General features: G+C 41.3%; 1 protein-coding gene across 2 annotated transcripts in view; it reads left to right on the top strand.

Moving 5' to 3' along the window:
• The window catches only part of LOC135550515 (ectodysplasin-A-like), a 60,963-nt gene that overhangs the window by 22,188 nt on the left and 16,288 nt on the right, over positions 1-22,487 (top strand). For both annotated transcript variants that reach the window (XM_064981418.1, XM_064981417.1), the window contains exon 2: positions 10,681-10,789. In XM_064981418.1, coding sequence (XP_064837490.1) covers positions 10,681-10,789 — 109 coding nt within the window. The remainder of the gene's footprint in view (positions 1-10,680; positions 10,790-22,487) is intronic.

Raw genomic sequence — 22,487 nt, 5'->3', positions numbered from 1 at the left:
TCCAAGTACTTTACACCGCTAACTGTATTTAACACAAGGAAACATTTTACAATGAAATTGGCCCCAACTCCCAACTGTTCACTGTGTCCCCTAAATCAGGTAGGCACATTCCTTCATATGATGTAGGAGTGCGTTGCAGTTAAATGCTTCTGGGGCAAAGTTACAAATTTCATGAATGTAAATTGTCAATGCTTTGCATCTCTTATGTTACTTAACGATAATAGCTCCTTGAATCTCTCAATCAATCAGAGTTGATTACTGCTGGCAGGCAGCACTGCCGCAAAAAAAAGATGCTGGCTCTTAGATGACAATCACCTCACTCTCTCCCGATTCACCAGTAGATACAGTTACTATTAGAAGTTATAACATTAGAATGATCGACAGTGAGAGTCAAGGAACAATTGAGACCTGGACAAATATACTTGACTCTGTAAAGAATCATCTCAGCTAAAGGCCAACACACAAATAAACAATCCATAAAGGCCAAAAGATACAGTACATATATACACACAGTTGAAGTTGGATGTTTACATACACATTAGCCAACTACATTTAAACTCAGTTTTTCACAATTCCTGACATTTAATCATTAAAGTAAAAATTCCCTGTATTAGGTCAGTTAGGATCACCACTTTATTTTAAGAATGTGAAATGTCAGAATAATAGTAGAGAGAATTATTTATTTCAGCTTTTATTTATTTCATCACATTTTCAGTGGGTCAGAAGTTTACAAACACTCAATTAGTATTTGGTAGCATTGCCTTTAAATTGTTTAACTTAGGTCAAACGTTTCGGGTAGCCTTCCACAAGCTTCCCACAATAAGTTGGGTGAATTTTGGCCCATTCCTCCTGACAGAGCTGGTCTAACTGAGTCAGGTTTGTAGGCCTCCTTACTCGCACACGGTTTTTCAGTTCTGCCCGCAAATGTTCTATGGGTTTGAGGTCAGGGCCTTGTGATGGCCACTCCAATACCTTGACTTTGTTGTCCTTAGCCATTTTGCACAACTTCGGAAGTGTACTTGGGGTCATTGTCCATTTGGAAGATCCATTTGCGACCAAGCTTTAACTTCCTGACTGATGTCTTGAGATGTTGTTTCAATATATCATAATTGTCCTTTCCTCATGATGCTATCTATTTTGTGAAGTGCACCAGTCCCTCCTGCCGAAAAGCACCCCCACAACATGATGCTGCCACCGCCGTGATTCACGGTTGGGATGGTGTTCTTTGGCTTGAAGCCTCCCCCTTTTTCCTCCAAACATAACGATGGTCATTATGGCCAAACAGTTCTATTTTTGTTTCATCAGACCAGAGGACATTTCTCCAAAAAAGTTACAATCTTTGTCCCCATGTGCAGTTGCAAACCGTAGTCTGGCTTTTTTATGGCTGTTTTGGAGAAGTGGCTTCTTCCTTGCTGAGCGGCCTTTCAAGTTATGTCAATATAGGACTCGTTTTACTGTGGATATCGAGAATTTTGTACCTGTTACCACCAGCATCTTCACAAGGTCCTTTGCTGTTGTTCTGAGATTGATTTGCACTTTTTGCACTAAAGTACGTTCATCTCTAGGAGACAGAACGTGTCTTCTTCCTGAGCGGTATGACGGCTGCTTAGTCCCATGGTGTTCACACTTGCGTGCTATTGTCTGTAAGGATGAATGCGGTATCTTCAGGCGTTTGCTCCCAAATTGCTCCCAAGGATGAACCAGACTTGTGGAGGTCTACAATTTTTTTGGCTGATTTATTTAGATTTTCCCATGATGTCAAGTAAAGAGGCACTGAGTTTGAAGGTAGGCCTTGAAATACATCCACAGGTACACCTCCAATTGACTCAAATTATGTCAATTAGCATATCAGATGCTTCTAAAGCCATGACTTCATTTTCTGGAATTTTCCAAGCTGTTTAAAGGCACATTCAACTTAGTGTATGTAAACTTCTGACCCACTGGAATTGTGATACTATGAATTATAAGTTAAATAATATGTCTGTAAACAATTGTTGGAAACATTAGATGTCCTAACCGACTTGCCAAAACTATAGTTTGTTAACAAAAAATGGGGGGTGTGGTTGAAAAACTACTTTTAATGACTCCAACCTAAGTGTATGTAAACTATGTAAAACCTGCAAAATCGACAGTGTTTCCTACTTACAAAGCATGTAGAGGTCTGTAATTTTTATCATAGGTACACTTCAACTGTGAAAGACAGAAACAAAATTCCAGAAAATCACATTGTATGATTTTTAAGTAATTCATTTGCATTTTATTGCATGACATAAGTATTTGATACATCAGAAAAGCAGAACTTAATATTTGGTACAGAAACGTTTGTTTGCAATTACAGAGATCATACATTTCCTGTAGTTCTTGACCAAGTTTGCACACACTGCAGCAGGGATTTTGACCCACTCCTCCATACAGACCTTCTCCAGATCCTTCAGGTTTCGGGGCTGTTGCTGGCCAATATGGACTTTCAGCTCCCTCCAAAGATTTTCTATTGGGTTCAGGTCTGGAGACTGGCTAGGCCACTCCAGGACCTTGATATGCTTCTTACGGAGCCACTCCTTAGTTGCCCTGGCTGTGTGTTTTGGGTCGTTGTCATGCTGGAAGACCCAGCCACGACCGATCTTCAATACTCTTAATGAGGGAAGGAGGTTGTTGGCCAAGATCTCGCTATACATGGCCCCATCCATCCTCCCCTCAATACGGTGCAGTCATCCTGTCCCCTTTGCAGAAAAGCATTCCCAAAGAATGATGTCTCCACCTCCATGCTTCACTGTTGGGGTGGTGTTCTTGGGGTTGTACTCATCCTTCTTCTTCCTCCAAACACGGCGAGTGGAGTTTAGACCAAACAGTTCTATTTTTGTCTCATCAGACCACATGACCTTCTCCCATTCCTCCTCTGGATCATCCAGATGGTCATTGGCAAACTTCAGACGGGCCTGGACATGCGCTGGCTTGAGCAGGGGGACCTAGCATGCGCTGCAGGATTTTAATCCATGACGGCATAATGTGTTACTAATTGTTTTCTTTGAGACTGTGTTCCCAGCTCTCTTCAGGTCATTGACCAGGTCCTGCCGTGTAGTTCTGGGCTGATCCCTCACCTTCCTCTTGATCATTCATCCCCCACGAGGTGAGATCTTGCATGGAGCCCCAAACCGAGGTTGATTGACTGTCATCTTGAACTTCTTCCATTTTCTAATAATTGTGCCAACAGTTGTTGCCTTCTCACCAAGCTGCTTGCCTATTGTCCTGTAGCCCATCCCAGCCTTGTGCAGGTCTACAATTTTATCCCTGGTGTCCTTACACAGCTCTCTGGTCTTGGCCATTGTGGAGAGGTTGGAGTCTGTTTAATTGAGTGTGTGGACAGGTGTCTTTTATACAGGTAACAAGTTCAAACAGGTGCAGTTAATACAGGTAATGAGTGGAGAACAAGAGGGCTTCTTAAAGAAAAATTAACAGGTCTGTGAGAACCAGAATTCTTATTGGTTGGTAGGGATCAAAAACTTATGTGATGCAATAAAATGCAAATTAATTACTTAAAAATCATTGATTTTCTGGATTTTTGTTTTAGATTCTGTCTCTCACAGTTGAAGTGTACCTATGATAAAAATTACAGACCCATACATGCTTTGTAAGTAGGATAACCTGCAAAATCGGCAGTGTATCAAGTACTTGTTCTCCCCACTTTATATTTATATACCCATTGTAATCTTTTTAACTTTCTCTGCTTTCAGGCCCACGGGAAGGGGTGGTATGGGGAGGGTTTTCTCTGGTCGCCGGGTGGAGGGGTCTGGGGGGGGGGGTGACTGACGAGCAACCCTATTTGATGGGGGGAGGGGGGTTCCAGAATGGGGGGGGGGGGTTGATAGAGACATGTTGGCTGGTTGGGGGAATGGGATAGGAGGTTGGGGGTGGAGGCCCACTTTTTTTCTTGTTTAAACTGAATGTATTATTACCTAAACCCCTGTATGTATTTCTTACTGTTATTTTTATTTTGAGTGGCAGCCTATGGGTACATTTTTTCTAAGAGAGGTATGTACTCTGATCTCCCTATTACAGCACGATGAATGAGATGGCAATGTCCGCCATCAGTATAAAAGGTGCAATTTAAAACGCACCTGGAAACGCCACCTGCATAGAAATGCTCCATGTCTCACGGCAGACTCATGTTGCATAGTCTAGACAATGCGTCTCTCCAGCCTTTCAGGGAACCGGCGCATTAGGTTAGCATTTGGCAGGTCAGCATCTATTCTGGTGGTGGTGATACTTCCCACACCGCCCCAGACCACACTGGGTTATTCTAATATTGGATGTTTCTCTCTCTCTCTCTGATTTACTTTGAGCCTCTTTACACTTACTAAACTTTGCGTAAAAATACATATACAAACTTGTGTACTTGCTACGTCTCGACCTCTACCTCTGGAGGTAGACACGATGCTAGCCCGACAGTTGCCCCCTTGAAGCAGGGCAGTGTAAACAGAATTGTCTTGTTGAGCCAACACTCCTACTGTATAAATGGTAATAGCAGAGCAATGGTTTTGAAACAGATTAAATGTATAGACATTTTCCTCATATTTGAGACTCGTTTTATTGTTTTTACCTGAAACTGCAGTAACAGCCTGCTACATTCTGAAATTGTCGCACTGAGCCACGTTAAACTACGGAAGCCCATCATACAAATAGGATATGTTTTTTTTTCATTTGTAACATTGTGTGGTGTTTTCCTGGGTCCCAGAGTTTTTTCTGATCTGATAGTAGGCTAACCTATCTAACTCCGGACCCTAGTTGTAGCGTATTACATAGTAATACATCACTGTAAAAAAAAAAACACACAAAAAACGGTTCTATATGGGCCAGATTATTTTTCTAATCAGGACATATGTTGTTGTTTTTTACTCCTGGAAAAACTCCTGGCCCTAGGGAGAATGAAAACATTAAAACCCTTTAAACAGACAAAGAGACAACAATTGCTATTGGACAATAAAACTAACAAGGCTGAGCTTGCTGTATGCAGAGTTGCATCTTGTAGGCCTTTGAATCTGTATATAAAAATATACTCATAGAGTATGTCATCACTATTGTGTTGATTGATTCATTCCAGTCAATAATTCTGGATTAAAAACGTCTAGGTAGCCAAGCCACCCGAAGTGTGAATATAAACCACATTTTATCACATTCACATTTTCTCAGAACATAAATGGGCCTATTTTAGGCTATAAATACATAGCTTAGGCTATAAAAACATGACGTTACGTTTCCCCAAGCCGGGACCAGATGGGATCAGAGCACATAGGCTTCTCTAGTCTACCTGCAGCTGTGGTTGTTATCAGTAGGTTACAGTTGATCAGACTGAAGCACAGACTAATTGTTCATGTTGGCAAATATTTTGGGGTGGCGGGTATGGGCTTCTATATCAAACAGCTCTTCGCAAATCTGCAGTGAATTAACTTATACCCACATTTCCAGCCACAATATGCTTATACCACATGTAATGATTTGCATGATATTGGTGAAAATGAAGTCTGGTTTGTTGTAATGTATATGGAAAAGTCTGGTTTGTTGTTATGTAAGGTAGGCCTACTGTAATATTCGTATGAGGCGGTTAATCGGCTAAAGTTACATGATGAAGACATGCTGTTAGCAACTCTGTGCTTTGTCTTGAAGTTAAAATGTAACGAGTGTAACCTACAGACAAGAGAATAAACCCTTTAAATGTCTGCACATGCTTGTGAATTGTTACATTATTCAAGAGTGTAATGTTATTGTATTATTCAATAGTGAAATATGTTTTGGTCATTGTTTAATAGTTTGTGCTAACTGGCTAGCAGCTACTGTGCTATTTACAGTCAATTTGAGCTGCGGACCAAGAATGTGGCGTTGCAAGCCACAACAAAAAGTAAGGCAAGGATGTAATGTGAATTGAAAGGTTGAATTCTCTTTTGCCATCCCGCTCCTCAGACACTCCTTCATATCTAGGGATATAGGGATGCCTCTGTTCCCCTGTTGCTTTACACAGTCTCTCCCCCACACCTCATTCTGTAGGCCTATGATCTTATTTTGCACCTGTCTAATGAATCACTACCTCCAAGCTGCAGTTGTTCCCTCATTTGATCCTATTCCAACTTGTGTGCACACTTCACATACTACAAGGGAACATCAAAGTAGAAGCTTATATTGGATTATGTACTATAAAATAGATTGTATTGTATAAGGATTTGAAACAGGACAGTAGATTGTGTGTCACTGAGACAGTTTGTTTGACCTATTCTTCTGAGTTTCTCCTGGGGGGGGGATTTCATAATAGAACTCTAAGTACATATTTGTAATATTCGTGCCTTAGCAATCACGTTTCATTTTCATGTCTTTATCCAACCTGAATATGACAACTGCTGTAGAATATAATGAACACAGTTTACCTAACAGCAGATTGTTGGTTTTACCCATCCCCCTGAAAGACAATATCTGCTCAGAGAGCATGTACTCCTGTCAAATGTTGAGACCTTAATTCTTAAACCAGTAAGTGTGCAACCCAATACGTTTAAGGACCGCTGCTTGTGTGATCGTTTTAAGACCTCAAATTACTTTTCATTACTAATCTTGTCCAACAACATTGTGTTTTTCTCGCTACTGGCTGTGTTTGCTGATATCTTGTTTCAGATGTGCATATATGTTTGATTGATATGAAGATAACGCTCAGTGAATGGCAGGATATAGTGATCATCTGTTGGGGGAATCATATAACATTACATCATAGTTCCTGCCATCCCATACTTATCATTTAGCTTGGACTGAGGATATCCTCTGTAATCACTGGATGGAAGCCACTTGTTAGATTGACATTTGGCTGGAATTCTAGTTGCGCAAGGACAATTAATGACTCAAACTCACCTACATCATCTGTAATGGGTGTTGTAAGACACACATTTACATTTCATTTTTATAAAATGTTATGATGTACAGTGGGGCAAAAAAGTATTTAGTCAGCCACCAATTTTGCAAGTTCTCCCACTTAAAAAGATGAGAGAGGCCTGTAATTTTCATCATATGACAGACAAAATTATTTTAAAAATCCAGAAAATCACATTGTAAGATTTTTAATGAATTTATTTGCAAATTATGGTGGAAAATAAGTATTTGGTCAATTTCAAACAAGCAAGATTTCTGGCTCTCACAGACCTGTAACTTCTTCATTAAGAGGCTCCTCTGTCCTCCACTCGTTACCTGTATTAATGGCACCTGTTTGAACTTGTTATCAGTATAAAAGACACCTGTCCACAACCTCAAACAGTCACACTCCAAACTTCACTATGGCCAAGACCAAAGAGCTGTCAAAGGACACCAGAAACAAAATTGTAGACCTGCACCAGGCTGGGAAGACTGAATCTGCAATAAGTAAGCAGCTTGGTTTGAAGAAATCAACTGTGGGAGCAATTAGGAAATGGAAGACATACAAGACCACTGATAATCTCCCTCGATCTGGGGCTCCACGCAAGATCTCACCCCGTGGGGTCAAAATGATCACAAGAACAGTGAGCAAAAATCCCAGAACCACACGGGGGGACCTGGTGAATGACCTGCAGAGAGCTGGGACCAAAGTAACAAAGCCTACCATCAGTAACACACTACGCCGCCAGGGACTCAAATCATGCAGTGCCAGACGTGTCCCCCTGCTTAAGCCAGTACATGTCCAGGCCCGTCTGAAGTTTGCTAGAGAGCATTTGGATGATCCAGAAGAAGATTGGGAGAATGTCATATGGTCAGATGAAACCAAAAAACTCGTTGTGTTTGGAGGACAAAGAATGCTGAGTTGCATCCAAAGAACACCATACCTACTGTGAAGCATGGGGGTGGAAACATCATGCTTTGGGACTGTTTTTCTGCAAAGGGACCCGGACGACTGATCCGTGTAAAGGAAAGAATGAATGGGGCCATGTATCGTGAGATTTTGAAAACCTCCTTCCATCAGCAAGGGCATTGAAGATGAAATGGGCTGGGTCTTTCAGCATGACAATGATCCCAAACACACCGCCCGGGCAATAAAGGAGTGGCTTCGTAAGAAGTATTTCAAGGTCCTGGAGTGGCCTAGCCAGTCTCCAGATCTCAACCCCATAGAAAATCTTTGGAGGGAGTTGAAAGTCCGTGTTGCCCAGCAACAGCCCCAAAACATCACTGCTCTAGAGGAGATCTGCATGGAGGAATGGGCCAAAATACCAGCAACAGTGTGTGAAACAAAGGGTATATAACAAAGTATTGAGATAAACTTTTGTTATTGACCAAATACTTATTTTCCACCATAATTTGCAAATAAATTAATTAAAAATCCTACAATGTGATTTTCTGGATTATTTTTCTTCTCGTTTTGTCTGTCATGGTTGAAGTGTACCTATGATGAAAATTACAGGCCTCTCTCATCTTTTTAAGTGGGAGAACTTGCACAATTGGTGGCTGACTAAATACTTTTTTGCCCCACTGTATATACACTGAGTGTACATGACATAGACTGACCAGGTGAATCCAGGTGGAAGCTATGATCCCTTATTGATGTCACCTGTTAAATCCAATTCAATCAGTGTATATGAAGGGGAGGAGACAATTGAAATAAGAATGTTAAGCCTTGAGACATGGATTGTGTATGTGTACAATTCAGAGGGTCAATGGACAAGACAAAATATTTAAGTGCCTTTGAACGGGGTATGGTAGTAGGTGCCAGGCGCACTGCTTTGTGTGTGTCATGAACTATAACGCTGCTGGGTTTTTCACGCTCAACAGTTTCCTGTTTGTATCAAGAATGGTCCACCACCCAAAGGACATCCAGCCAACTTGACACAACTGTGGGAAGCATTGGAGTCAACATGAGCCAGCATCCCTGTGGAATGCTTGAGGACCTTGTCGAGTCTATGCCTCAATGAATTTAGGCTGTTTTGAGGGCAAAATTTTAGAATGGTGTTCTTAATGTTTTATAAACTCAGTGTTGAATTTTTATCATAAAGGTGGGCAGCAGCATATGGAAATGTACTTGGTGAGAGTCATGTTGACACAAAGCTGAGGTTCAGAGGTCTTGTCTCAGGCTCTACAGACCGTAATGAGTGCCTGTCAGGTTAGCTGAAGTTTTGGCCATCCTCTCCCTTTACGGGCTGGCTGGGATATCAAAGGCCCCGCTGATAAACAAAATAAACTCCCAGCACTGCTTTCACCCTTTATTGTCCTGCCCGGTTTTAATGTCGGCCAGGTGCAGAGTTAAGCACAAACTCCAGCATTTTTTAAGTCGGCATGCAACGAGCAGAGCATCCATAGAAGCCTGCCTGTTGTTGGTATCACTCAGCTACAGAACATCCTCTGTACCTGCTAAATAAAGCCATTGTTATTCAATTTTTTTGGAGTACATACTGTATGTTGAAGGAATGTAGTCCATTGGTTACTGTTCTCATGTAATATTCCTGTCCTTAAAGCCAATGCTTTCGAGTACTGTACAGTCTCTAATGTAGGTTGAAAGTACCCTGATATCAGTGCAGTATCCATATGGAGCTGAACTCTATAAACGTTGACACGCGTGTACCAGCACATGAGACTCACCTCTGGAGAGTATAATGATAGCTGGTGGAAGTGGACAATCACCCCAAAGGAATGCAGAGGGGCCATAAAATGAAACCATTGGCTGGGAGTGATGTGAGGTAATTCTTATTGTTCACATTTGGCAAGCGCTAGTCTCTCTGGCCAATTTTCACAACATTTAACAGGTACGGTATTGCCTTTATCAGCATTACTCTTTTATGTAGAACTTTTTAAACAGTAGTTTGAAGACACTTTTATGGAAGACTGAACTAGTGAAAAGTGAACTATAGTGCCCTCTAATATTTTGGAGGCAGAACTCCCCTATAACTGTTTGCCCAGGCATTATCTCAGCGGGCTAACACATTCTTGTGGCACGCAGATGACCCATGTTCAAACCCAGTCAAAAGTAATGTTTCTTTGCCTGTCTTAAGGTTATTGATGGACTTTTGGAATTAATGTCTACTGCTTTCTATTGTCATAAAATGTGCTATTTTCAATGAGTAATCAATACCACACTATCCAGTAGGAGCCATGGAAACAAGCGGCCTGCTCCTCTATCCATCAGATAGAGACTCTGCCTGGGTTTGGTTTTCTGCATCTTGTACCATTCACATAAGCCTGATGCCTTCCATCAATGGAATCATGTTTTCACGTTGTTTCCCCTGGAGTTGGGCATGAAATGTTAACCTTTCTCCCTCTCCACTATTCCCTATCCCCACTTCTTAGTGTCTGTAGAGAGGTACTCTGCTGATCGCGTTGCAGTTTGGTCTAATTTATGTTCCACAGGTGCAGGTCTCATAAATACTCAAAGTAAACAAAACCAAGTAATTCCATTCTATGTCAACAAAAGCCAAAATACAGACACAAATCTAAACCACCCAGCAGGGTTCCAGTCTGGATTTGAAATATTATTTGAAAAAACGTAAAGTTTGTCTCCTTTTCCATACATTGCCCCTGATTTCAATAAATGTTATGAGATAATATGAACACACTTCGTATATCTTATGCAAGTTCTCATGACTGGCTAGTTAAGAGGTCCTACAGAGGCTTGAAATTATAAAGAGACCATTGCAAACTACAGTTCTATTTCAATTTTACAGCACTTTTTTTGTATCCCTCACTGACCAACAGAATAGATTGCCTCTGGGGAACAGTGAGGAAAACTCTCACCTCACAGAAGACAGAGAAAATGCCGTCCATCGCACCAAAAGGAGCCAGCAGAATAAACGACTTGATTCAGGTATGGATTCTTTTTCAGAGCAATGATTTCATTACATTCAGAGAATGCCTTCAACTTTAATGTTCTAATTAATTTGATGGCTGGACGGATGAGTATACATCAAAGTTTTTCCTCCAGGGAAAAGACTCATGTAATCAAGATAGCAGGGACAGAGCAGGCCTGAACCCTGTATGCTGCAAGGGTCATGGTCGGGGTGGTATTTCTTGTAACGCCAGCGATGTTTAGTTTTGTTTACAGAGGCTGGATCTGTGCACTTTGGGAGGGAGATGTTGTTCCCCACTTTTATGCTGTTGGTATGAAACCAGACCTTAAGTAATTATTCTTTGCGGCCATTCTCCTGGTTTCTTGGTTTGACAGGGGTGAGCACTGGGGGTTTTGATGTGGTGTTCAATTCAAAGCCTGAGATGCATTGCATGTGTACATTTACAATGCAGTAATTAGTTTGGGCACTCTGTCATTAGAGAGGGTTTTAGTCTCTCTTCTCCCTCTCTCTCTCTCACTCACTCGCTCACTCTCTCATTCCATTGTGGGCTACTGCTGCTTAGATATCAGTTGAAGTGAGTCTACATACCTCAGCTTCACACACATTAAGGTTGGAAAGATCCTGCCAGGATCAGGTTTGGCTCGTGAGGCAATGTTCCTTTCCTCTGATTACCTCCAGTAAGGCAAGGCTGAGGAGATGATTGACATGTGTTTTGAAAGCCGCCCCTTTCTGCTCGGAGGATTTATTTACATGTAAATGTGGTGCAGTTCCAATGTTGTGTTTTCAGTGGAGAGATACTATAGGGAAGAAATGGTGCTGTGATCCCAGATGGAGAGCTGCTCTATAGGCTTAATGCTGAAGATCTCCCCTTATGGACACTAATGATGTGTCAGTCACCAAGCACATTTAGTGAATAGGATATTAGGGGCTCTATTTTAACAAACTTAACGCAATGGTTAATCTAATCGCTGGCAGAAGCACAATAGTTCTGGAGGTATGTCAGAAATATTTTTTGCTATTTTCATAGCTGGGGCAGCAGGTAGGTAGCCTAGCGGTTAAGAGAGTCAGGCCTGCAACTGAAAGGTAACTGGTTTCAATCCCTGAGCTGACTATTTGTAAAATCTGTTGATGTGCCCTTGAGAAAATTGCTCTGGATAAGAGCGTCTGCTGAATGTATATGTATGTTTTAGGATGTGCGGTATATTTTCAATTCAAGGCACTCTGACGAATAGACCATTTAAACACCTTTTATCGATAGGCTACTTTGCAAGGCCAGGATAAAAAAGGCAATGCATTGCTGTTGAACCAGCCATAGTAGCCTAGGGTAGCCTATAGAGGGCTTGATAGAAAACGGAAAACAAGCAATCTTGTTTTTTAAAACAACAACAATATTTCTAAACAGGATGGGGTCAGAAGCATGATATCATAAATTGCTTCTCTTGTTCCATTGCATTGTGTTCACACGTCCCAGCTAGCATATCAGAGAACCATATGTTTCTTAGAGCTTGGTGAGAGCGTGGTTTCCTATCGTTATTTTGCATAAAACCTTCCCACAATGTTCTGTGATTGGTGCAGGATAGTTGCATGGCTTTGTAACATTCTCAGCACATTTAAGCAACTTGACAAAATAATTGTAATTTTATTGGTATTACTTTAACATAATGTTTTGTAAAAGTACAAACGTGGTACATTTAATTACATTGTCGGTAATGTTCTAGGAACGTTCTCTGAAGGCATCAGCATGCTTCAGTTCGGCGAAGTCGGCTAGCCGAATTAACAAGTGTGCTCGCATACTCGCTTGAAAAGCAAGAAAAAAGCGTCAAATGTACAGTTTGTCCATTTTGAGACATTGTAGCCAATATACACTTCCTGAAAATAATCTAAGATAACTCGAGAAATCTATCATTAATTTTGATGGTTTTGCCGAGGAGGTCTTAGTTGCACAATTTTACATCTAACTATGTGAACAAATGTGCATGAAAACGAGTCATCTCTCATTGAATGACAACAAAGACTTTATTGAAGAATTCCTACTGTTGACCAATCACCGACGAAGGGGCGTAGACTTCGGCAACATACTTCGGCTTGCCTCCAGAAAAAAATGTTGTGTGCCCGAATAGCCGAAAAACACTCACCGAACTCTTCTGAACTGTTTCGGCTGGGAAGCATGTGGACGCCTTAACTGGTTTGACATTGGGAATGTTCTGAAATAAGTCAGAGAATGTTAAGAACCAATGTTCCCCTGTGGGAATTTCAATACTTCTGCATAATGTTATTTAAAAACGTATACCTAACGTTCTCAGCGTCAACAAAACTCTATCTCTATCTTGTTAAGTGTGTTCAGGTGTTTTGGCCACACCCACTAATTGGCCACACCTGATCTTAATTTGTGGTTATTTCCGTTGAAAGGGGGTCTGTTTGAATAGTCTAAAATGAACAGCTTTATATGAGTTTATAAAACATGGCTCCATCCTGGTGGTGCAGTGGACTAATCCCATGGACAGACCACAGAAGATCATAGGTTGATAGCATCAGTGAGATGTGCCATATTTAACATTTTAAAAATGATATGTTTGCTTGATTAATGCCTAAGCAAATTAATTTATATCTGTGCTTGGAGTTCTAAGCAGTTAAACTACGTTAGCAGTGTTATTAAAAGTCTTATTGAAACGTTTAAGGAAGCTATTCAAAAACCTCATAATAACCTATTATTTCCATTCTCAGAACATGAATAAAACCTCCCTGGAAAGCTTTCAGGGAACCATAGTAAAACATTCTCAGAACCTCCCTGCAACCTAAAAAGAATGTTCCCAGAACAGACAAAATGTTCACTGCCATTCTCAAAACATTTTAAAAAACGTTTCGTTTTACCGGTCAGGACACATATGGCTTTGTTCCCAGAACCAATGGGAAACCAAAACCATATGTTCCCACAACTTCAAAGGAACCAAATGTGCTAGCTGGGGTAGGCATATATGTCTCTACCATAACATTTGCACTTCTATACATAATACTAGGCTCCTGTCAATTGTATCATTGCCTATGTGCAAGGCAGATCCTCAAAAACAATCTGCCGTTGATATGGCATGATAGGAGGCCTGAATAGTTTGGAGGAGTGCGTCAATTTTAATCGGACGAGGTCAGCTCTTTCAAAATGTGTTTCCACGTAATTTTTATGGAATGACGTTCAACCAACGTGGAATAGACATTGAATTGACATCTGCCCAGTGGGCAACTTGAACAAGATAAATTAAGTATGTCAATTGTGAATAATGAAGACATATGAGGGCAAAAGCTTAATATTTAAAAGCACTCTCAGTAGACCATTTAAACCCCTTTATTTATAGGCTACTTAGCTAATGACCAGGACATAAAGACGCACCTATGCTTTGCTGCTAAACCAGCATTGTTTAAGGGGAGGGTAGGCTATGCTTGGTTTTAAATAAAATTAAACGAAATGGGGGAAACCCAAAAGTTGTTTATGTTTATAAATACGAGATTCACTGGCACAAAAGGCATATCTCTCTTTCCACTCTCAAAATCCATGCCATTATCACCTGCGTTACCGTTAACAGCTGCATTTGGTGGGTTTTAAAACTTTCCATTAGCGCTGCATGAAATTGTAATTTTTTTTGCTTATTTTTAAGGACACACCTGTAATATTGCCAACCCCTCCCACCTCAGCGCAAGCGACCTGATGTTAGGCAGGTAAATTGCCAATCCTGGCAGTTTGAAAATGCCAGTGTGCCGGTTTTTACATGGGGAAATTGTAAACTAATGTGCGTTTGACACTTGAGCCATAGGAGTTAGAAATAGTATGTTAGATTGGTGCCAGGAAAGATTTCCACTGGTGACAAAGATACATGCAAGCACAATGGTGCTGCATGCCAGAGACGGGTTGGCAGAGCCCAGAAATGCCAGGGTCTTTGGCTGCTTCAGGAATGCTTGCCTGGCCTTGAACTACGCGCATTCCCAAGATCAGCGTGAAAAAGTGACTCCCCTATAAAAATTAAAGGAAAACGAAATGGAGAAAGTACTGTATGGAGTGAAAGGCCTCTCCAAAAGAGCCCCCCAAAAGATGTGGAAAGGATAGGCATTATGGAGGGTTAGGTCAACCGCAAATGTATATTTTCACTGGACTGAAATGACACCAGACTATCCATGTATGATCACACGGCTCAGGCTTAGAGCACTTTCACCTACATCAAAACCAGACGAGATGCTCGTGCGGTGAGCAAACCTTCTGTGACACCTGATCTGTTTTGGTCTCTATCACCTTTGGTTTAAGAGACAAAGCAGGAAGAAGGGAGGGAACCCAACCCCTCCTGTGTTTTCTTCATGTGGAGCTTAAGCAATGTATTGAGGGTGGCATTGATCTTTACAAGCACAGAATGTTTGTGATTCTTCACCTGCACAAAGAGTGCGGGGTCACCGCTGTAACAGGTAGAAGTGGGATCGCTGGGATACATGCCCCTACACAGATGGCTGCTGCTGTTGAAAGGAAAAGCTTCATGTTCACCTGTCGTTCCTCCTCATTATCATCACCTACATGTGTCACTGAATTTAATCACAGAGCTGTATTCACACCGCAAAGCCCATCTGTCTTTACTTCACAGTCAAATGTCATCAAGGTTAACATCATTTTTTTATTCCAAGGTGTTTATTCATTCTTTCTGGAGTGCACAGTTTGTGGTTGCATTGGAAATGGATTGTGAGAGTGAGTCATGAAAGCCTGGAGTCCTTGTATGCTCTGTGTACCATAATGTAAACTGAAACACTCAGCATGGGGACTGTCAGAATAACATATGTAGACATTCCGTTAGTCTTCAGAATATGTCAGTTTCATGCACTGGATATGCCTCCTCTCTGTCTCACTGCAAAGTGGAGTTGTCAGTTTTATAGGGGATATCTTTAAACACAGACAGATCTGAGAGCCGAGACGGCAGTGTTACTAAATCAGAGGCCTATTACGTCAAATAATTGTCTGTTTTGTCGCAAAGTCCTCCCTCATAGTTATACTGTTATATATCACTGCTGTATATGGTTCATCACAGTACACCTCTAATATAGCTGCCAACTTGGTTTGGTCCTCTGCTCATACAGTATTTCATGTGTGGAGAATATATTGTACTTTTCCTTCAGAAAGTATTCATACCCCTTGACTTATTCCACATTTTGTTGTGTTACACCCTGAATTCAAAATGGATTCAATAGATTTTTTTCTCACCCATCTACACGCAATACCCCATAATGACAAAGTGAAAACCTGTTTTTAGGCATTTTTTCAAGTGTATTGAAAATGAAATACAGAAATATCTAATTTACATAAGTATTCACACCCCTGAGTCAATACATGTTAGAAGCACCTTTGGCAGCGATTACAGCCATGACTCTTTCTGGGTAAGTCTCTTAAGAGCTTTCCACAGCTGGATTGTGCAACATTTGTCCATAATCTTTTTCTAAATTCTTCAAGCTCTATAAAATTGGTCTTTGATCATTGCTAGACAACCATTTTCAGGTTTTGCCATAGATTTTCAAACCAATTTAAGTCAAAACTGTAACTCAGTCACTCAGGAACATTCACTGCCTTCTTGGTAAGCAACTCCAGTGTTGATTTGATCTTGTGTTTTAGGTTATTGTCCTGCTGAAAGGTGAATCCATCTCCCAGTGTCTGGTGGAAAGTAGATGGGAACAGGTTTTCCTCTAGGATTTTGCCCGTCTCAGCTCCATTCCGTTTCTTTTTTAATGTGTTGTATTGGATTTGCCCCAAACATAACACTTTGTATTCCAAACGTAAAGTTCATTTTGTTGCCTTTTTTTGCAGTTTTACTTGAATGTCTTATTGCAAACAGAATACATGTTTTGGAATATTTGTATTATGTACAGGCTTTCTCCTTTTCACTCTGTCTATTAGGTTAGTATTGTGGAGTAACTGCAATGTTGTTGATCCATCCTCATTTTTCTCCTATCACAGCAATTAAACTATTTTTAAAGTCACCATTGGCCTTATGGTAAAATCCCTGAGCGATTTCCTTCTTCTCCAGTAACTGAGTTAGGAAGGACATCTGTATCTTTGAAGTGACTGGGTGTATTGATACACCATCCAAAGTGTAATTAATAACTTCACTATGCTCAAAGGGATATTCAATGTAATTTTTTTACCCATCTACTGTGCCTTTCTTTTTTTTGGTCTTTGTGGTTGAATCTGTGTTTGAAATTCACTGCTCGACTGAGGGACCTTACATATACAGTGGGGAGAACAAGTATTTGAGACACTGCCGATTTTGCAGATTTTCCTACTTACAAAGCATGTATAGGTCTGTAATTTTTTATCATAGGTACACTTCAACTGTGGGAGATGGAATCTGAAACAAAAATCAAGAAAATCACATTGTATGATTTTTAAGTCATTAATTTGCATTTTATTGCATGACATAAGTATTTAATCACCTACCAACCAGTAAGAATTCAGGCTCTCACAGACCTGTTAGTTTTTCTTTAAGAATCCCTCCTGTTCTCCACTCATTACCTGTATTAACTGCACCTGTTTGAACTCGTTACCTGTATAAAATACACCTGTCCACACACTCAATCAAACAGACTCCAACCTCTCCACAATGGCCAAGACCAGAGAGCTGTGTAAGGACATCAGGGATAAAATTGTAGACCTGCACAAGGCTGGGATGGGCTACAGGACAATAGGCAAGCAGCTTGGTGAAAAGGCAACAACTGTTGGCGCAATTATTAGAAAATGGAAGAAGTTCAAGATGACAGTCAATCACCTTCGGTCTGGCGCTCCATGCAAGATCTCACCTCGTGGGGCATCAATGGTCATAAGGAAGGTGAGGGATCAGCCCAGAACTACACGGTAGGACCTGGTCAATGACCTGAAGAGAGCAGTCTCAAAGAAAACCAGTAGTAACACACTACGCCGTCATGGATTAAAATCCTGCAGCGCACGCAAGGTCCCCCTGCTCAAGCCAGCGCATGTCCAGGCCCGTCTGAAGTTTGCCAATGCCCATCTGGATGATCCAGAGGATGAATGGGAGAAAGTCATGTGGTCTGATGAGACAAAAATAGAGCTTTTTGGTCTAAACTCCACTCACCGTGCTTGGAGGAAGAAGAAGGGTGAGTACAACCCCAAGAACACCATCCCAACCTTGAAGCATTATTTGGGGATGCTTTTCTGCAAAGGGGACAGGATGACTGCACCGTATTGAGGGGAGGATGGATGGGGCCATGTATCGCGAGATCTTGGCCAACAACCTCCTTCCCTCAGTAAGAGCATTGAAGATGGGTTGTGGCTGGGTCTTCCAGTATGACAACGACCCGAAACACACAGCCAGGGCAACTAAGGAGTGGCTCCGTAAGAAGCACCTCAAGGTCCTGGAGTGGCCTAGCCAGTCTTCAGACCTGAACCCAATAGAAAATCTTTGGAGGGAGCTGAATGTCCGTATTGCCCAGCGACAGCCCCGAAACCTGAAGGATCTGGAGAAGGTCCGTATGGAGGAGTGGGCCAAAATCCCTGCTGCAGTGTGTGCAAACCTGGTCAAGGTTTCTGTACCAAATATTAAGTTCTGCTTTTCTGATGTATCAAATACTAATGTCATGCCAGAAAATGCAAATTAATTACTTAAAAATCATACAATGTGATTTTCTGGATTTTTGTCTTAGATTCCGTCTCTCACAGTTGAAGTGTACCTATGATTAAGAATTACAGACCTCTACATGCTTTGTAACTAGGAAAACCAGCAAAATTGTCAGTGTATTAAATTCTTGTTCTCCCCACTGTAACTCTATGTGTGGGGTGCAGAGATGTGTGGGGTACAGGTCGTCATTCAAAAATCATGTTAAACACTATTATTGCACACAGTGAGTCACCATAACAAAGGGGTTGAATACCTATTGACTTTAAGACATTTCAGCTTTTCATTTTGTATGAATTCAATTCATCAAAAATCATAATTCCACTTTAACATTATGGGGTATTATCTGTAAGCCAGTGACAAAACATCTCAACGCAACAAATCCATTTTAAATTCAGGCTGTAACACAACAAAATGTGGAAAAAGTCAAGGGGTGTGAATTTCTGAAGGCACTGTACCTCACAAATCCACCAAGGTCAATTACTTGCCTGAGGCAAGCTGAAAATACAATAAAGGAGCTTAATGTAATTTTCGGTCTCCCAGTGTCATTTGAAACACTGCTGTGTAATGGCCCGCAACCGATCAGGCCTCCTACTGTGAGACCTGTCCAAATTGCAATAATGAAGCTGCTGGCTAACTTCACTCTTTTTAAATAAAATTAGCCAGAGAGATGACAGATTGACCAATTGGCTCATCTCCTTGTTCTCCCCATCTCCCCATCCCCCCATCCCCTGCTTGTATTAGGTTCTCCTGGGGCACCCATGTACTCAGACAGCATTACATGACAAGGCCTTTGACAGGACTGGGAGCACCAACTCACTACATTAGATAATGCTGTTTTTCCCCTTCCCCTTCGCATGGAGCAGGGGAGAGCAGAGCTAATTTTAAGATGTCACTCATTGTCTTCAATAACAGCCATTTATAGTTCAATTTGATTTCAACTTAATATCCATTACATTTCTTGGACATTACTTTAACGGATCAAGCAGCCCCGGTCAAAAGGTCTTTCCAAATTAGGCAACAAGACAGACGATGTTATCGAACAAGCTGAGTATATGATTTATGAATTAATAGCTGTAATAAGAATTTGGGGGGTGCTTGTAGTTGTATGTAATAGAATGTAGTTTTTTTTTTGCATATCCCAACTCCCCCTGAGACATCTGCAGGGATTGAGGTCACAATTGTACAGCACCCCTGGAGCAATTAGGATTACGGGCTATGCTTAAGGTTACATTGATTGATTATTTTTTTATACCTTGTCCAGTATTTGAACTAGCAACCTTGTGGTTACTGGCCCAACACTCTAACTTTAAGGCTACCTGGATATGTGATTTTAGTTCTACATTATAAACGTATTCAATTAAGACTGAGCTTTAAAGCAAAGATCGACAATCTCAGGCCTAAGGAATGAATGTTAACAATTTCCCCCATCTGCTCTCTGACAGGTCTGTCCTTCTTTCATTTTGATTAAAATGAAGAAAGACCATGTATTACAATCCCATGCCATGAATCACAGTCTGAGCTCGGAGGTTAGAGCTGCACTGTGCAGGATCCATGCAGTATGAGATTACACAAAGCAGATCCTATTCCATTTGGACAACTGGTGAGGGCTTCTTGGCAGTCAGAGCGAATTTTGTGCAATGCCAAGGTTGACTTTGTGTCTTTTAATTAGAATTTTTTGTGGAAAGACGTGTTGCAATGTGTACGGTTTGTACTTACAGAAGAAACAGAAAGCTAAAATCTTTTCCCAACATTGGGTTATTTTAGAGTAGTAGCTACGTTGAGCAAGCATGAATGCTCCCAACCCAGAATATTTGACACGTTGAGTGTTTTCACACAGTGACTCCCTTTATGTTCTCTTTTTGATCCATTTCATCACCACAATATCTGGTTTCTGTTCTCTTGCTGCTAGATTTCAATTCACTAATGACACAGATGAATTGAGTGTATCCCAATGTGTTTGTTTGACATATCCCAGCTAGCACATTTGCTTCCTTGAAAGTTGTGGAAACATACATTTTTGGTTGCCCATTAGTTCTGGGAATGAAGCCATAAGTTTCCTGACCGGTAAAACTGAACGTTTTTTAAACGTTCTGAGAACAGATGTGAAGATTTTGCCTGTTCTGGGAACATTAATTTTTTGTTTGCAGGGAGGTTCTGAGAACATTTTACTATGGTTCCCTGAATGTTTTCCTGAGAGGTTGTATTAATGTTCTGAGAAGGTAAGGTAATTAAAAAACATTCTGAGAACATGTTTCAATAAGACTGCTAGCTTAGGTTAACTGTTTTGAAATCCAAGCACATGGAATCATCCACAGATGATGCAATCTCTATTGCACTCCACACTGCCCTTTCCCACCTGGACAAAAGGAACACCTACTTGAGAATGCTATTCATTGACTAGAGCTCAGCATTCAACACCATAGCGCCCTCAAAGCTCATCAATAAACTAAGGACCCTGGGACTAAACACCTCCCTCTGCAACTGGATCCTGGACTTCCTGACAGTCCTCCCCCAGGTGGTAAGGGAGGGGTAACAACACATCCGCCACGCTGATCCTCAACACAGGGGCCCCTCAGGGGTGCGTCCTCAGTCCCCTCCTGTACTCCCTGTTCACTCATAACTGCACGGTAAGGCACGACTCCAACACCATCATTAAGTTTGCCGATGACACAACCGTGGTAGGCCTGATCACCGACAACGACAAGACAGCCTGTAGGGATAAGGTCAGGGACCTGGCCGTGTGGTGCCAGGACAACTATCTCTCCCTCAATGTGCTCAAGACAAAGGAGGTGACTGAGGACTAAAGGAAAAAGAGGACTGAGCATGCCCCCATTCTCATCGATGGGGCAGCAGTGGAGCAGGTTGAGAGCTTCAAGTTCCTTGGTGTACACATCACCAACAAACTAACATGGTCCAAGCACAACAAGACAGTCGTGAAGAGGGCAATACAAAACCTATTCCCTCTCAGGAGACAGAAAAGATTTGGCATGGGTCCTCAGATCCTCAAACGGTTCTACAGCTGCACCATCGAGAGCATGGTTGCATCACTGCCTGGTATGGCAACTTCTCGGTCTCTGACCGCAAGGCACTACAGAGGGCAGTGCGAACAGCCCAGTACATCACACGATCTTCCTGCCATCCAGGACCTCTATACGAGGTGGTGTCAGAAGAAGGCTCTAAAAATTGTCAAAGGCTCCAGCCACCCTAGCCATAGACTGTTCTCTCTGCTACCGCACAGCAAGCGATACCGGAACGCCAAGTCTAGGTCCAAGAGGCTTCTATACAGCTTCTACCCCCAAGCCATAAGACTCCTAAACACCCAATTAAATGCCATAAGACTCTGTTGATAAACACCACTTCAATAACTAAATGGCATAACCGCCCCCGGTGCCCCCCCCCCACATTGACTCTGTACCGGTACCCCCTGTATATAGTCTTGCTATTGTTATTTTACTGCTGCTCTTTAATTACTTGTTACTTTTATTTCTTGTACTTTTCTGTATTTTTTAAAGCTGCATTATGATTAGGGGCTCGCAAGTAAGCATTTCCCTATAAGGTCTACATCTGTTGTATTCGGTGCATGTGACTAATACAATTTGATTTTAAATGTATTTGCTTAGGCACTAATCATGCAAACACATTTCTTTTTTTATTGTGGAATGGCATCTGTGAGATTCAAACCTATGATTTTCTGTTCTGTAGCCATGGAATTACTCTACTGTGCCACCAGGATGGAGCAAGCATGCCATGTTTTTTTTTAACTCAGACAAAGCTGTTCATTTTTGTCTATTCAAAATTACAACATTTCAAAGGAAACAAACACTAATTAAGATCAGGTGTGGCCAATTAGTGGGCATGTTCAACACACCAGAACACACTTAACAAGATTGAGGATAGAGTTTTGTTGATGCTGAGAACAGAATGTATATGTTTTTAAACATTTTTAGAATGTTTTCTGAACGTTACTAAAGTTTTCTTGTATTTTTTATGGAAATGTTTCTTAATGTTTGGGGACATTACTTTAAATAGAACCATGAGTAAACGTGTTGGAAACATTATGCTGAAG

This window comes from Oncorhynchus masou, chromosome 12 (genome assembly GCF_036934945.1).
Source record: "Oncorhynchus masou masou isolate Uvic2021 chromosome 12, UVic_Omas_1.1, whole genome shotgun sequence".
Lineage (NCBI taxonomy): Eukaryota > Metazoa > Chordata > Actinopteri > Salmoniformes > Salmonidae > Oncorhynchus > Oncorhynchus masou.
Note: the sequence above shows the minus strand (reverse complement) of the source record. Positions and strands in the feature narration are given on the sequence as shown.